General features: G+C 40.9%; 1 protein-coding gene across 4 annotated transcripts in view; it reads right to left on the bottom strand.

Annotated features, from left to right (window-relative positions):
- Positions 1-16,718, bottom strand: part of FRMD4B (FERM domain containing 4B) — a 163,410-nt gene that overhangs the window by 29,917 nt on the left and 116,775 nt on the right. For all 4 annotated transcript variants that reach the window (XM_023510692.1, XM_023510695.1, XM_023510694.1 and 1 more), the window contains exons 9-11: positions 15,693-15,758; positions 13,314-13,371; positions 11,595-11,681 (exon numbers count right to left, since the gene is read on the bottom strand). In XM_023510692.1, coding sequence (XP_023366460.1) covers positions 11,595-11,681; positions 13,314-13,371; positions 15,693-15,758 — 211 coding nt within the window. The remainder of the gene's footprint in view (positions 1-11,594; positions 11,682-13,313; positions 13,372-15,692; positions 15,759-16,718) is intronic.

Here is a 16,718-nt window from a genome sequence, read left to right as displayed (position 1 = left end):
GAAATTACAATAAAAGGAAAATGCATCTTAAGGTTACAAGTCACCCTGACTTCAAACAGTAAAGTATCAAAAATTTAAAACTGGTATCAAAAACCACAGGGGAATCAAATCCTAATTTGAAAGTGAACTTATATAAATGATTATAATCTGAAGAAATTCCCTTTACCCTTACATGTAAAGGAAGTTTTAGAATAATTGCTACACATTAGTATACTTTAATGAAATGAATGTGTTAAATATTTAAGCAATTTCTTTGAAATCTGTAGTATTTGGTTAGATCTCACCCATTTTTACAGACTTAGAAAGTTGGAAGGTATCAGCTCCTTCTCATCCCCATCCCATTTTTACAATTGTTCCTAAATATCCGAGGCTACAACTAAACTCTGGCAGGAAAAGACTATGAGGAAAAGCAGTGGGACTTTTAGAAGACAGGGGGACATGTACTTCAGTAGCTCTGGGAGTAAATTATTCATTCCTTTTCAGTCAACAGGTATTTCTTGAGTACCTCCTAAGTTCAAGGTCCTGGTCTTATCAGTCTTAAAATTAAGGGACAGGTCCTCTCCCTCACGGGGCTGACATGAGCCAATTGAACCAAGTCAGAAGGCACTGGCCTATGTTCTGGTACCACCATTTGTACTTGTGTTATAATTGGCAAGTTGCTTAACTTGCCTGAGTCTCAGTTTCTTCATCTGTAGAATGGAACCAACGATGCCTGCCCTAGAGGGTTGTCAGAAGGGTTATGGGAGATGATGTTTGTGAAGCACTCAGCTCAGTGCCTGGCTTAGAATAAACATTCAGTAAGTGACAAAGCCAGTTGGATTTGCATGAAGGACTCTCAGTCCGTCTCTGTAAGACAGCCACTTAATAGCAGAAACAGAACTAGAAACAGCTGTCTGGATCCCACATCTGTCTTTTCATAAATGAGAAATAGCCAGGTTATTGTTGACTTTGTGTCACCCAGGCTTCTCATTCTGTGAGTTTCAGGATCCATACAAACCATCTGCTGTATTTTGTTTTCATCGGGGGTTCGTGACACCCTCTAGGTAGGAAATCTGTTCACTATTCCTGTGTCAAAGAGGCGTAAGTGAGGGAGGAGGGGCTGGTCACAGGCACACCCCACGGGCAACACATAGCAGCAAGCTCTGTCCTGCCTGAGGTACCTGGAGAGAAGGAATGTGCCCCAGCATGTACAAAAGTGCTGAGGAGTGTGTGTGTTCCTGCCACAGGCTAGGGAAACCTCCCTGGGATCGTGAAAGATCTCGGGAAAGCCTCAGACAGAAGGAATCAAACTTTTAAAAAAAAATCTTGATGAATTGAAAGTTGAAGTCATCTAAAGGTTTAAGACTGGACCAGGACATGACAGACGTCAGCAGAGGCATGGCTTTTTAACAGCACTCAGAATATAGGTTAATCATTTAACTGCAAATTCACCTGGAAATGACTAAATTTGGGATGGTCACAGCTGCAGTGTATGACTGACCAAACATCAGTGACTCACACAGGGCTATCCCCTGCTACTACCGGAAGCAAAACAAAAATAATTGTCTTATCAATTTATTCTTTTTTTCATTTTACAAGTTTACACAGCATGAACACACTGTTAGTACCTTCTAGAGTGCTACAAAAATAGAATTTTGCAGATTATGGGTTATTCTAAAGAATGACTGATCCACCTTCTTTCTAGCCAGCCATTCTTCTATTCATCAAATGTTTGTATGACTGGGACAAGGTCTCTGCTCTTGAGGAGACAGGCTAGTAGAAGTGACAGCCAGACAACAAATGTGCACAGTTAATACCAACAGTGCCAGCTGACATACACCAAGTGCCCAGGAGCCAGCTGTGTGCACCACTAAGATGCTACATGCATTCTCTCACAGAGTCTTCTCAATACCAGATGGGGCAGTGCTACTGTTAGCCTCACTTTGCAAAAGGGACAACTGAGACTCAGAAAGCTTTAAGTAAAATGACCAAAGTCACACAGCTGACTAGGGACAGACCTAGGATTCACGTACAGGAAACGGCAGCCAGGTCCCAGCCCCTGCACGTTACTAAAATAAGCCATGCTGCCTATCTCACTCGGGAAGAATATGATATGGGCATTTGCTACGTTTATAACAAACAAAGACAAAAGTAATTATCAGTTCTATCTCCAATAAAAAAGAAAGATGCAATTAAGGCTGCCACTTGCAGAACAGGACTTTGAGTCCCTCTAATTTTACTTAGATTAGTAATTCTCAACCTACAGTGATTTTGTACCACTCTCCACCCCTCCCAATTGCCAACTCCCAGAATGTTTGGTGATCTCTGGAAATATTTTTGGTTAAGCTACTGTAGGGGGTGGGGTGCTACTAGCCTCGAGTGGGGTAGAGGCCAGGAATGCTGCTGAACATCCTGCAGTGCACAGGACACAATGAGAATTATATGGCCCCCAAATGTCTCTGGTGCTGAGAATGAGAAACCCTGACTCTGAGAATAGGATGTGGTGATATACCTAGGCTTTCGTAGGCAAAATATTGTTGATGAAGAAGGTAATTTTTGCTCTAACATTATGAATTTTGGAGTTCCATTCTTTCAACTACATCATGCGTTTAGAAACAAATGGTTATTCACATTGCTTTCTTACCAGAAAGGACTTAACCACAATTAATAAGATTAGAAGAGGCTGGCTAACTTACCAGAGGGACTTAACCACAATTAATCAGATTAGAAGAGGCCTGGCTAACAATGTCAGCTGTGAACTAAAACCTCATAACACATCCAAACGGTACATGACTAGGTAGTAAAAACAAATTGTTTTCTCAAATGTGATCTCAAAACCTTACACTAAACTATCTATCACACCTGAAATGCAAGAAGCGAGAAATACTATTTTCAGAAAAGTTTACATGAAGAAATTCTGGGTATCAAGAAATGTGTAATATAAACACCTGACCCTCTGAAATGATGTCATCTCACCCAAGTTTCCTCTGTGGTTGAATCTCTAACTCCTGCCCAGGGCTGCTCTAATGACTTCCTGTCAATACTCATATCCACGCACCTTCGAAGGACTTCCCTTGGCCATCTGGTGACTGCAGTGATACTCCGCAATGAGGTACATAGCACTTTTTCTAGGACAAGTTTGTCAACTTGATTGTCCAACTTTGTATGTACTAGTTTAGGACCGTTACAAATGCAATGGGATGAATGTATTTTTTTGGAAAAATACAGAGTCACGTACATTATACTTTATTGTTAGAAATTGGTAACGATGGGCTTGGCACCCGTAGCTCAGTGGTTAGGATGCTGGCTACATTCAATGAGGCAGGTGGGTTTGAAGCCAGCCTGGGCCAGCTAAACAACAATGATAACTATAACAAAAAAATAGCTGGGTGTTAGGCAGGCACCTGTAGTCCCAGGTGAGGCTGAGTCAAGAGAATTGCTTAAGTCCAAGAGTTTGAGGTTGCTGTGAGCTGTGATGCCATAGCACTCTACCAAGGTGACAAAGTGAGATGCTGTCTCAAAAAACAAAAAAATTTTGTAACAATGGATGAATTTGATATCTTTAGTTTATCACTAAAATCCTGCTACCAAAAAAAAAAGAAAATCCCAATCCAGTCAATCATCGGTCACACATATGCAGGGTGTGTCCCCAAACATTACCATATTTAGGAAAATTAACAAACTCACATTTTATAGAATTTTGTAATGAATATTTTGTAAATGATGGTATGTTTAGCTATAATTTCCCATTGTATGTATGGCAACCTTTGGGACACCCTGTATAATAAAAGTATCTTTAGTGTTTATACCTCTTTTTTTTTTTTTTCTGAGACGGAGCCTCAAGCTGTCCCCCTGGTAGAGTGCCATGGCATCACGCTCACAGCAACCTCCAACTCCTGGGCTCAAGCGAGTCTCCTGCCTCAGCCTCCCAAGTAGCTGGGACTACAGGCACCCACCACAGCGCCTGGCCATTTTTTGGTTGCAGCCATCGTTGTTGTTTGGCGGGCCCGGGCTGGGGATTCGAACCCGCCACCTTAGGTGTATGTGGCTGGCGCCTTAGCTGCTTGAGCCACAGGCGCCGAGCCAGTGTTTATACCTCTTCACAGAAATAATTTTCGTTTTTTTTTTTTTTTGAGACAGAGTCTCACTTTGCTGCCCTCCAGAGAGTGTCAGGGCATCACAGCAACCTAAAACTCTTGGGCTCAAGTGATCCTCTTGCCTCAGCCTCCCAAGTAGCTGGGACTACAGGTGCCTGCCACAATGCCTGGCTATTTTTAGAGATGAGGTCTCACTCTTGCTCAGGCTGGTCTCGAACCTGCGAGCTCAGGCAATCCACCCACCTTGGCCTCCCAGAGTGTGAGGATTACAGGTGTGAGCCACTGCGTCCAGCCACAGAAATATTTTTCACAGTGCTTATGTACCAGTTTCTTCTCCCCGAACCTTCAGACTGGTCAATCCTATTACAGCTACCTTTCCTTTTTCTTCATGCGCCAACAATTCAGCCATACGTGAATGCCCACGTATTCACATACATACCACGCATAAAGGAACAGAATGAATGATGGACAGCTGATGGTTCTGCCTGCCCACCAGCCACTTCCTCTACTAGAAGCAGTTTCCATTTCTATAGGGAGCTCTCCTACTGTGCAGGCTCTAACTTTAATGGGGTCTTCCTAGTTTCTACAACATGCCTACCATCTTCCCACCAGCATACCCTGTTCTCTGACTTGAATAACCCACCCTGTTCTTCATGAGCTTCTTACCCTTCAGGTCTCAGCTTAAATGGTACCTTTCCCAGAGAAGCCTTCCCTGAACACACCAAATGTCCTCCCCTTCCCATTACTGTTTGTTTCCATAAAATAATTAAAAAACTTTAATTGTCTTTATTTCTCTGCTTGTTCTCACCAACCACCCCCTATAAAACTTCAAAGGAAACAAAATACAGTATGACAGACTACTTATCTCCTTCACGATCTATTTTTCCTGCTTCCTTTTGGTAGCAGAACCTGTGGCCTTGCCCACGGCACTCACCAAGAGACAATACTTTCCAGCCGCCCTTGCAATTAGACTTGGTAACTTATGAACAGTAAAAAGGCTTGCCTCGGACTCTTTTCCCACTTTCTTTACCAATTCTCCACCAATCTTTTGAAAGTTCTTTGTCTTAGAAGAGCTGTTTAAAATTCTAATTGTGATAAACTCCAGGAGGGGAAGAGAAATACAGACTTCCCATATACATCCTGTACACTAAAAGTATGATGCGCAGGGGAAGGAACTCACTAACTCCTCAGGTCCTCACAGAACCTGTGAAGTAGACAGAGAGGGGATTATTTGGATTTAATAGTTGAAACAATGAAGACCCCTCTCCCTGCCCAGATGTTCGGTGACAGCTCCAAATCAGCCAGCTGGTAAGTGGGCATGCAGAGCAGGTTATCATTTCAAACCCACGCTGTGGGACTGGAGCTCTCCTCCCACAGACTCTGAAGATGGTTTTAACAATCAGACTGATTATCAGTGTGGCTAAAGATCAGATAGACACTTCACCAGCAGGACGGACTGGTCTCTGGTTGACATTTTGTAATCCAGTTTTTTTCTTCCACACCAATTTTTTTTAGCTATAATAATATAAAAAATACGACTTGAGAGCACTTATTCTCTTCTCCTACAGTCAACCTCATCTGGAATTTAAGCAGTGTTAGAGGCAGCTGTAATCAGGTCCATGGTAGCATGGTGGTGGCAGAAACACAATATTAGAAATGGCCAAGATGGCTCGGTGCCTATGCCTCAACCGGCTAAGGCGCCAGCCACGTACACCTAAGGTGGTGGGTTTGAATCCTCAGCCCGGACCCGCCAAACAACAATGACGGCTGCAACCAAAAAATAGCCGGGCGCTGTGGCGGGCGCCTGTGGTCCCAGCTACTTAGGAGGCGGAGGCAGGAGACTCGCTTGAGCCCAGAAGTTAGAGGTTGCTGTGAGCTGTGATGCCATGGCACTCCACCCAGGGGGACAGCTTGGGGCTCTGTCTCAAAAAAAAAAAAAAAAAGAAAAGAAATGGCCAAGATGTCTGTGCTTAGGAAACTAAGCAAGGCATTGCCTTTAAAGAAAAGGAACCTGTAGTTTTATGACAAGAAAACAGAAAGAATTTTGTGCATATTACTTAATTCATCTGGCTCTCAGCATTTGGGAATTCCAATCTTTTTCTTGTCTTTCTTTCTTTCTTTTTTTTTTTTTGAGACATAGTTTTACTTTTGTTGCCCTCGGTAGAGTGCCGTAGTGTCACAGCTCACAACAACTTCCAATTCCTGGGCTAAGTGATTCTCTTGCCTCAGCCTCCCGAGGAGCTGGGACTACAGGTGCCTGCCACAATGCCTGGCTAGTTTTTGTTGTAGCTGGCCGGGGCCGGGTTCAAACCCACCACCCTCAGTACATGGGGCCGGCACCCTACCCACTGAGCCACAGGCACTGCTCCTTTTTCTTTCTCTCTCTCTCTTTTTCAATCATCTAACTGCAGGCTAACACCCCCTTGGCCCCAAATACCCAGGGTGAGGAAGTTCATCTTGGGTCTTTCTTAGCATGTTATTAAACTAAAAGATACTAACCTTGAAAGGCATTTTGTCCCACCAGAGACTACCTAGGACACCTTGACAGCCATTTCATTTCTCCTACCTCTGGCATCTACCATGCTCTGGTTTTCCCAGGTAAAATATTTGCGGGAGGGGTATAAATCTGTCAGGACATACACTAATGTGTGGCTTACCCACTGACCCACCATCTACTTCTCTGTGAGGAACAGATCTTGAAATACTCAGTGAATAATATCTAGAAGGCATACAAGGTTGCATTTTCGTTTCAAGGGAAACTTCATCAGTTTTTAAGTCCTACGATTTGGAATTGAGTTCTGGTATGTTGTCACACATTCCATCAGAGTTGGCAATGACATTCATGCACAAAGGGAGGATTAAAAAGTAAAACTACTCGCTTATGATCTGAATTTTTAATACCCTAAATTTTTGTGGTTTGTAGCTCCAGATTCAAGAATTTCCTCTTAATTTGGATCACACCTTCAGGCATTATGGTTAATGAATTGAGAGGGCAAGGGAGTGCTTCTAAGTCTCTGAAAATTGAAAACCTGAGTGTAGATTCTTAGACCACACAGTAGGGCTACAGGTTTGTAGCAGCATCTCCAACCACATAGTGATCCAAGGATATTTCTTTTATTGTCTCTCTCCCTCACTGCTGTTACAGAGGACTGTATCAGCCATGGTATCAAATGCAACCTCATTTAGTCTTACAAACCCCTAAGCAGTTGGTGGCACTACCATGGTACAGAGGAGGGAACCACTTTACATGCCAAAGCTCACATAGTAAATAGACCCCAGCAACAGAGCTTGGGATGTCTCCTAAAGTCTGGCCCTATGTGCACATATCATTGTATTACACTGATTGCAACAATTTATCGGCACATTAGATTGGCAAAAAAAGTTGCAGCTAAAAGACATTAAGCGCACTTGCTGGGTGCTCTGAAAGAAGTCAAATGCAATTTCTGATGTTCATGGGCAGTGACAGACTAAGTCGAAAGGTTAAAAGGTCTCTGCTGACAGATCTTGGACCAATCCCTTTTCAAAATAGCCCTCTAGGCTGGGTGTGGTTGCTCATGCCTATAACCCCAGCACTTGGGAGGCCACAGAGGGTAGATTGCCTGAGCTCAGGAGTTCAAGACCAGCCTGAGCAAGAGGGAGACCCCATCTCTAAAACTAGCTAGGCATTGTGGCAGGCGCCTGTAGTGCCAGTTATTTGGGAGGTTGAAGTGAGAGGATCACTTGAGCCCAAGAGTTTGAGGTTGCTGTGAGCTGTGACGCCATAGCACTCTCTGGAGGGTGGCAAAGTGAGACTCTGTCTAAAAAAAAAAAAAAAAAAAAAAGTCCTCCAGCAAAGTCTCTCTCTTGGTAAATTTCCCTCCTATTGGCCTGCTTTTAAACTATGTAATTATAATAAGGCTGAACAGCTTAAGGCCTCCCATAATAAGAGTTCCTAATGAAACTCTTGTTTCAAATTTGCCAATCTGGCCTTCATTCTAACCTGTCCATCGGTTAATATGCTGCATGCATAGGTCCACACAAACAGCTGCAGCACCATCCTCCCTTTGTGAGGCAGTACTTACAGCCCTTTAAATTATGCATTCTTTCATTTGTGAGCTGGACCAGGACGGAGACTTGTGGAACATCCTCACTCCAATTAAACCCTTACGCTGTTTGGACATGAAAAATAAATACAGTAGATGGAAGCAAAACCCACTGTCAGATTTTTCACAGAAGAAAAGAGGAAGCAAACAATGGGACAGAGTGGGCACCCCCCAAAATAATGGAGAAAAAGAAGGCAAGAAGATGATAACACCAGAGGGCCGATTTATGGTCCTTTTTGAATCGAGTGGCATTAAAAATGAAAGAGAAAAACTCTACAAATCAAAAAAAGGAAGTCGTTTCTGACTCTTTATCTAGACTCTGCAGTGAACAAGCAAAACTGATTATGATTGGTGTCAAGCAATATTTGCCAATTTCCATGAAACTGTGAATGTAAAGAGGGCCTGAGTCATGAGCACAGGAGAGAAAATTAACTGCAATGTTTACCGTGCGGTTCTGACTCACCAGTATTTTGGGAGAAGGCCTGGTTGCTTTTAGCGGATGCATTTACATTCTGGGAATCTCAAACTTATCAAGCCACATTAGCTAAGAAGTCACTTGTGAGTTGATTAAAGTTATATTTTACATGCAAGACTGGGAAAAACTAAAAGAGTTTTGAATGTTAATTCCTTCTTTCTTTTCTTTTTTCCCATTTTTTTAGTCTCACTCTTGCCCCAGGCTCGAGTGCTGTAGCATTAGCCTGGCTCTTGCTCAGACTGGTCTGGAACTCCTGAGCTCAAGTGATCCTCTTGCCTTAGCCTCACAGCTTGCTAGAATTACGGGTGGGAATTGCTGTGTCAGCCCTGAAAGTTATTTCTTAAAATTCAGGAGAGAAATACATTAGCAAAAAAAAAAAGAAAGAAAGAAAGAAAATTAACATAGGTGAAGTCAACCCTAAGAAAATACTAGGAGCAATACTTTGGTCTTACAAAATAGACACAAACTATGGGTTAATTATTTGCCTTGTTGGGGTTCTTTATTCTGTTCCACAAACTAGCTCCACCATTCCCCCATCCTCAATGGAAACAACCGTAACGTCCATCAAAAGAGAACTGGTTAAAGTATGGTTTTCCACATAATGTAACACCAGGCAGCTTTAGAAAGAATGCCAAAGCTGGGCGCCCCTAAGATAAGTGGTTAGGGCGCCAGCCACATGCTCTGGGCTGGTGGGTTCAAACCCGGCCTGGACCTGCTAAACAAACAAACAAAATAGCCGAGCATTGTGGCGGGCGCCTGTAGTCCCAGCTACTCAGGAGGCTGAGGCAAGGGAATCACTTAAGCCCAAGAGTTTAAGGTTACTGTGAGCTGTGATGCCACAGCACTCTACCAAGGGTGACATATTGAGATTTTGTATTAAAAAAAGAAAAATAGAAAGAGGGCCAAGAAATTGGTTTATAAATGAGCTAGAGAAATATGGCAAAGTATGTGTGTGGATTTATCTCTTTGTAAAATGCTTGGGACATATAAACAAAAATCAAAATGAATCAGTATCATTCTCTTAACAGTGTTTAGTTATCATGGGGGAAGAACGGGCATTGAAGACAGACTTCCTTCCCTAACCGACACATTGTTGTAGTGTCTGACTTTCGATTAAAAAAAGAATGCAGCTATAAATAAAAATTATTTTTAAAAATATATGAAACAATTGGATGCCCTTCATTTTTGGTTTAATTAAAAGTTTGGTTTTAGAAATAAAATTTGAAATATAAGCAGGAATGATATTACTCACTTTCCTCCTGGAACCTAAGTTAGTATTCCTTAAATTGATCTCAGTCACAGGGGTTATATAAGCAAAATGCTAACTATATGACTGAGCACTGCTGCCTTGCTGTCCTGCTATCAGCGGCTGAATGATACTTTATTGTTTTCATTGATAATTTGTGATAAAAAAGCCTCAATGCCCAGGGACTGATCCAGGAGAGGTGGATCGGTATTGGGGGTGGGAAGGACTTGTGATTTGCCCTTTTGTGTCTGCGTCAGTTTTATATTTCACAAACATAAAATGGGAAAGGAGGAGCGTGTTATTTATTTTCATAACTCAAGGAAGACTGAGCATTGATTGAGGCTGCAAGGCCACTTAGAAGATGAAGAGCCCTGGGGTATGATCCCAAGAATACTTCACGAAGAAAATGGCTATTTTTCTAATAATACACATTAAAGCAAGAGACAGATGTAAATGATAAGAGTTATTTATTAAAGGCTGTGATGTCGGGTTGTGATACCGCAGGTAGCCTGATCATTAGAGGCCTGTCTGGTCTGTTATTAGAGGCCATTGTTTCACTCCTGTGACTCCCAGCATAGCACAGGGAGAGTGGCAAAACCAACCAGGGCAGCATGAGTCAGTCCATATGTCACTGCAATGCTAAGGAGGCCAACGGCAGCTGGATGACAATCTACATAGGTTCATCAATTTTTATATGGGCCAAAATATTACACACTTGTTAATGCGTCAAGGAGCAGCTTCATAGCCAAATTTGGAGTAGGAATTAATGTACTTTACTTACTTCTATAAATCCAAATCTGATAGATAACAATTCTTAAAATAAATAAATAGCATGTCATTGATTTTTTCTTTTCTTTCTGTCTTTTTTTTTTTTTTTTTTTTTTTACAAAAAACAAATATATTTACTGTATAAAATTATACAGGCCAGGTGCAGTGGCTCATGCCTGTAATCCTAGCACTCAGGGAGGCTGAGATGAAAGGATGCCTTGAGCTCAGGAGTTTAAGACCAGCCTGAGCAAGAGCAAGACCCCATCTATACTAAAAATAGGAAAATTAGCTGGGTGTTATGGTAGGTACCTATAGTCCCAGCTGTGTGGGAGGCTGAGGCAAGAGGATTGCTTAAGCCCAGGAACTGGAGGCTGCTGTGAGCTAGGCTGACCCTACTGCACTCTAGCAAGGGCAACAGGGTCCTACAGTAGGGCTGACCCTATTGCATTCTGTCTCAACAACAACATAAAAAGAGAAACAAAGTAAATGATACCAGCAGTAGTAGAAAGGTTACTTAACAACTGTACCACTGAGAGATAATTAGCACCAAAAATTTTGACCTGTATCTTTATAATTCATCTAAATGTCTACCTAATTTAAATATGTATAGGTCTGAATATGTATATAAAATGCATAAAATAGATGGCATTATCCTTTTCATACTAACTTAAAACAGAAATCTGATGGTATATGCTTGACGTAATCAATATCCTTTTTTTTTTAAAGACAGAGTCTCACTTCTGTTTTCTGGGTAGAGTGCCATGGTGTCATAGCTCACAGCAACCTTAGTCTCTTGGACTTGAGCACTGGGCTAGCCACTGCACCATAGTTATTACCACAGAAGGAGTGACCAGATGTGAAATTGTGCAAATGATGCATAAATTAGTTATAAAAAATATTTTACATTTTACAATTTATTTTACATGTGAAAAATATTTTACACTTACTTTCCGAGGCTTCACCTTATCTTGTAAATCATACTGGCCGATTCCTTTATAGCTGATTCCAAGCCACCAAGGAAGTCCTTGTTTATCCTGAAAGACAGAAAAGCATGAGAACCAAGACCTAATTTTTAAGTCTTCCAGAGATGAATTAATATCTACCCATTTGATCCCTTAACAAGTATCAACAAGTCAAAATAAAGCTGTCTCGGTAAATAAAACACTACTTAAAAACCTAACTTGTTATTAAAATGCCTTGTTAGAGTTTCTTCAAATAAGATCTATAAGTCAAAACATAACAATACTATTAATACCATCAAAAAGAATGAAACATTTCTGTTTTGATTGAACAGTTAGAGAGAAGAAATAAAATGTAAGTAATTCAACTAAGAATTAATCCAGTAAAGGCAGTTATCCATTAGGGGAAAAAAGGCTCTTTGTTCTCTCAATTAGTAACCAGGTATAAAAGGTTGGGGAAATTTCCAAAGAATTACAAAGATGAGAAAAGTGGTCCAAATCCTAATGTGTATAATACAATTAACAATGAACATGGGAATATCAAAGAACCCTTTTGGAAAACTGCAATTCAATGACGGATATTTGAATAATTAGTTTGAGGTGAGGGGAGCAATGTATTTTTTTCATAGATTTATCTTTTAGGTCTTGCCAAAATTAAGGATGATTTGCATATACACATATGCAAACCAGAATCGGTAGAAATTAAAGTTAAATTGGTATTTGCAAGTATTTATTATCTAATTCTCTACCACTTTGAACTGTACAGAGATGTAAACACTCTCATAATGTGAAAAGTTACTCAAGAACAGATCAGGTATAAAATTATTCCTCTTTCAAACCAATCTCCCTTCTTAACACTATATGTCATCTTTCATCATCATCTCAAAGTATCTGTCAATCTTTCTCTGCTTATAAATATTATGAAAATACTACGTAAATACAAAACATACTGATTCAAAAGTGGGTATTATAAATCCTGTGGAAATTTTAGCATTTTATGAAGCTGTTAAAATAACACTGGAGACTGCATGTTTCTCATAAAAAAAACACTGGCAGCTGACCACTTGGCAGTATTAGAAAGATGAACAACTGGAAAAGAAAAATTGGCTTGGTGCCTACAGCTCAGCAGCTAGGGTGCTTGCCACATACACCAGGGCTGGCAGGTTGGAACCCAGTCAGGGCCTGCCAAACAACAATGACAACTGCAACAAAAAAATAGCCAGGCATTGTGGTGGGCACCTGTTGTCCCAGCCACTTGAGAGGCTAAGGCAAGAGAATTGCTTAAGCCCAAGAGTTTGAGGTTGCTGTGAGCTGTGACGCTATGGCACTCTAATGAGGGCAACATAGTGAGACTCTGTCTCAAGAAAAAAGAAAAGAAAGAAAGAAAAGAAAAAAATTGGCAAGGGTGGGGGTATATCAAAAAGTGATCAGTCTGAAATCTTAGGACTAAGCGAGGTCTTGGGAATACACTCGAACATATCAAGTATTTTGCAAAAATAATATGCTTTATAATTTGCTAAAAATGACAAGACATAATTGGGCTTTTGTATGTTAAGGAAATCAATCATACTCTAAATGCTGCAATTTTCTAGAGACAATTTTACATACATGCATATTGATTTATGTGATTTTAGAAAGCTGGTGTTATGCAGTAACTCTTGTAAAATATATGGACATTATGAGGGCCAGTCATATAAAAGTATTTACCTTTACTGCATAATAATGGACTCCATAAGTTGGCAGTGCTTCTACTATTTTCATATACCTATGGGAAATGAATATATATCATAATCTTAGTAAAACAGAACCCTTTTGGGAAAAATGATTAAAAAAAACAATTTGTTTCCACTTTCCTCATTATAGCCATGATTAATATTTTTGACTCAAGTAGAAATAAAATAAACCATTCTGGGGAATAATATATTGTAACTTACCCAAATGGTAGGAAGTTGCTAATAGACCCACAATTTCAAAAAGCTATAGAAAATGTTCTCTTCTGTACATTAAGATTTTTTTGGCTTAGAAATATACTGTATTATAGACCCAAATTCCACATATTTTTTAAAGTAAGTGCTTAATAACACAAACAATAACAACTTTTGGTTTATCTCACAAATAAAAACAATAAAGGCACTCTAAACACAGTCAAAACTCTTAGAAAGCCAGCGGAGGTGGCTTATGCCTGTAATCCCAGCATTACAGACCGAGGTGGGTGGACTGCTTGAGCTCAGGAGTTCGAGACCATCCTGAGCAAGAGCAAGACCCCTGTCTCTAAAAACTAGCCAGGTGTTGTGGTGGGCGCCTGTACTCCCAGCTACTCGGGAGGCTGAGGTGAGAGGATCACTTGAGCCTAAGAGTTTGAGGGTACTGTGAGCTGTGATGCCATCATTCTACTGGGGGCAAGAAAGTAAGGCTCTGTTTAAAAAAAAAAAAAAAAGCATGAATTTTGTAGTAGATAAACCTATCTTTAAAAATGTCCCCCAGTCCAAAGTAAAATCCTTCAGGGAAATTATTCTTCCTTCCTCCCCCACGTCAGAAAACAGGCACAAGTAAAGTATTAAAGATTCAACTTTAGGACTGCTAACTTCTGATTTCTGCCTTGAGATCACAGAAGTTGGTATAAAAGTGAGATTAGAGGAAAGAACTATGAGTGTGAGGAAAATCTATACACCGACCAGGAGATTACAATCTCCAAGTACTTATTTTAGTTCTCACACGCTCTATGCTACCCTCAGCAGATATTTAAACTTCTCTGGGAATAAAAGTTACTTTACCATTACTATGCCAATAGTACACTCAAAAACTGATTTGCTGCTGGGCGTGGTGGCTCACACCTGTAATCTCAGCACTCTGGGAGGCTGAGGCAGGAGGATTCCTTGAGCTCAGGGGTTTGAGACCAGCCTGAGCAAGAGCGAGACCCTATTTCTACTAAAAAGAAAAAAACTAGCAGGGTATTATGGCAGGCACCTGTAATTGCAGCTACTCAGGGAGCTGAGGCAGGAAGATCACTTGAGCCCAAGAGTTTGAGGTTGCTGTGAGCTAGGATGCTACAGTGCTCTACTCAAGGCACAGAATGAGACTCTGTCTCAAAAAGACAAACAGATAAAATACTGATTTTGTTTCTATCATTTAAAAAGTTTAAGGTAGCAAGTGAAAAGTTCTCAGTAAATGGGTGGTAACTCTTAAGTCAGTGGTTCTTAACCTTCCTACTCATGTTGTGGTGACCCCCAACCATAAAATTATTTTTGAAATCATAAAATGCAGAAGTAAGTTACCTAGGTTTGCTCTTGGTAGTATGAAGAAACAGATTATCCAACACCAACACATTATGTGTTCTGTCTGAAGCAGAATCACAAATAAGGCAACCAAGCACAGCCTCCAGATAGGTTTTGTTTGGCTCATATTATATAAATTGTCTTAAAATTACTTCCCAATGTTTAAAATGGAGATTTAAAAATCTGAATTTCAGCCAGGCTCAGAGGGTCACGCCTGTAATCTTAACACTCTGGGAGGCCAAAGAGGGTGTACTGCTTGAGGTTAGGAATTCAAGACCAGCCTGAGCAAGAGTGAGATCCTGCCTCTACTAAAAACAGAAAAACTCTGGGCACTATGGTGAGTGCCAAGTAGTCCCAGCTACTTGGGAGGCTAGACAAGAGATTTAGGTTGCTGGGAGTTATGATGATGCCACAGCATTTTAGTCTGGGCAACAGAGTGAGACTCTATCTAATTAAAAAAAAAAAAAAAAAAGAATTTCCAGCTCTCTTGCGAAATAGAGGATCTAACAGTATTATGCCTGAATTCTGAAGCTAAGTAACCATGAATGAAAGCTTTCCCATACACCAAAGTCCCCAGCATTTCCTACTGCCCTACATCTGGTCTGTCTTTCTCATTTTCATGACCTGCCTGACTCTGGTAGGCATCTGAGTTGATGACACCAATGTATGGAATGACCCAAGACATTTTTCAATTCATGAAATACATTTCCAGCCAGATAAGTACTATGCACATGAAACCCACACGACAGAAATCATTTCAAATGACATCTTCAAATGGGAGACTTGAGCAAGAGGAAGGAAAGATACTTACTGAACCACGGCTTGACCCCGAGTCAGACCTTTGATTTTCAAATAGTGCTCAATTACCCTGTCCTCACTGTAAAACAAGGAAATGAAAAATATGAGGTACAAATTCAATTTCCACGTCATCGGGAGGCTAGGAAACATGACAGGGAAGGCCTTCACCAACTTGTTTGGAAGACAGAGTCTACTTGACGCTTGTTTTTTAAGACACAGATTCCTGAACTTTAGACATTTGACTATTTCCATTATGATCTTTAATTTATGCTTTATATATTTTCCCAATATATTAAGATTTCATTTTATTTTTTGGACAAGCAGCAGCAATGGAGTAATAGTTTATTAGATGACAGTGAATCTTCCAATACAATGGAAAGGGTCCCCCAATGGGTTGCCTATTTAATATTTTAGAAATATAATTTAGGGCGGCACCTGTAACTCAGTGAGTAGGGCGCCAGACCCATATACTGAGGGTGGCAGGTTTGAATTTGGCCCCAGCCACAGTGCAACAAAAAATAGCCAGGTGTTGTGACAGGTGCTTGTAGTCCTAGCTACTCAGGAGGCTGAGGCAAGACAATCGCCTAAGCCCAAGAACTGGAGGTTGCTGTGAGCTATAACTTCACAGCACTCTACCAAGGGTGACAAAGTGAGACTCTGTCTCAAACCCCCCCCCCAAACATAATTTAGACTGGGCAAGGTGGCTCACGCCTGTAATCTGAGAACTCTGGAAGGCCAAGGCAGGTGGACTCTTGAGCACAGGAGTTCTCCATGAACCTGAGCAAGAGCAAGACTCTGTCTCTACTAAAAATAGAAAAATTAGCTGGTGCGGCGGTGCATGCCTGTTGTGCCAGCTAGTCGGGAGGCTGAGGCAAGAGGATCACTTAAGTCTAAGAGTTTGAGGTTGCTATGAGCAACCACACTCTACTCAGGGTGACAGAGTATTACTATGTCTCAAACAAACAAATAAACAAAACATAATTTTTTTTTTTTTTGAGACATAGCCTCAAGCTGTCTCCCTGGGTAGAGTGCTATGGCT

This window comes from Otolemur garnettii, unplaced genomic scaffold (genome assembly GCF_000181295.1).
Source record: "Otolemur garnettii isolate 467f Iridium unplaced genomic scaffold, OtoGar3 scaffold00015, whole genome shotgun sequence".
Taxonomy (NCBI): domain Eukaryota; kingdom Metazoa; phylum Chordata; class Mammalia; order Primates; family Galagidae; genus Otolemur; species Otolemur garnettii.
Note: the sequence above shows the minus strand (reverse complement) of the source record. Positions and strands in the feature narration are given on the sequence as shown.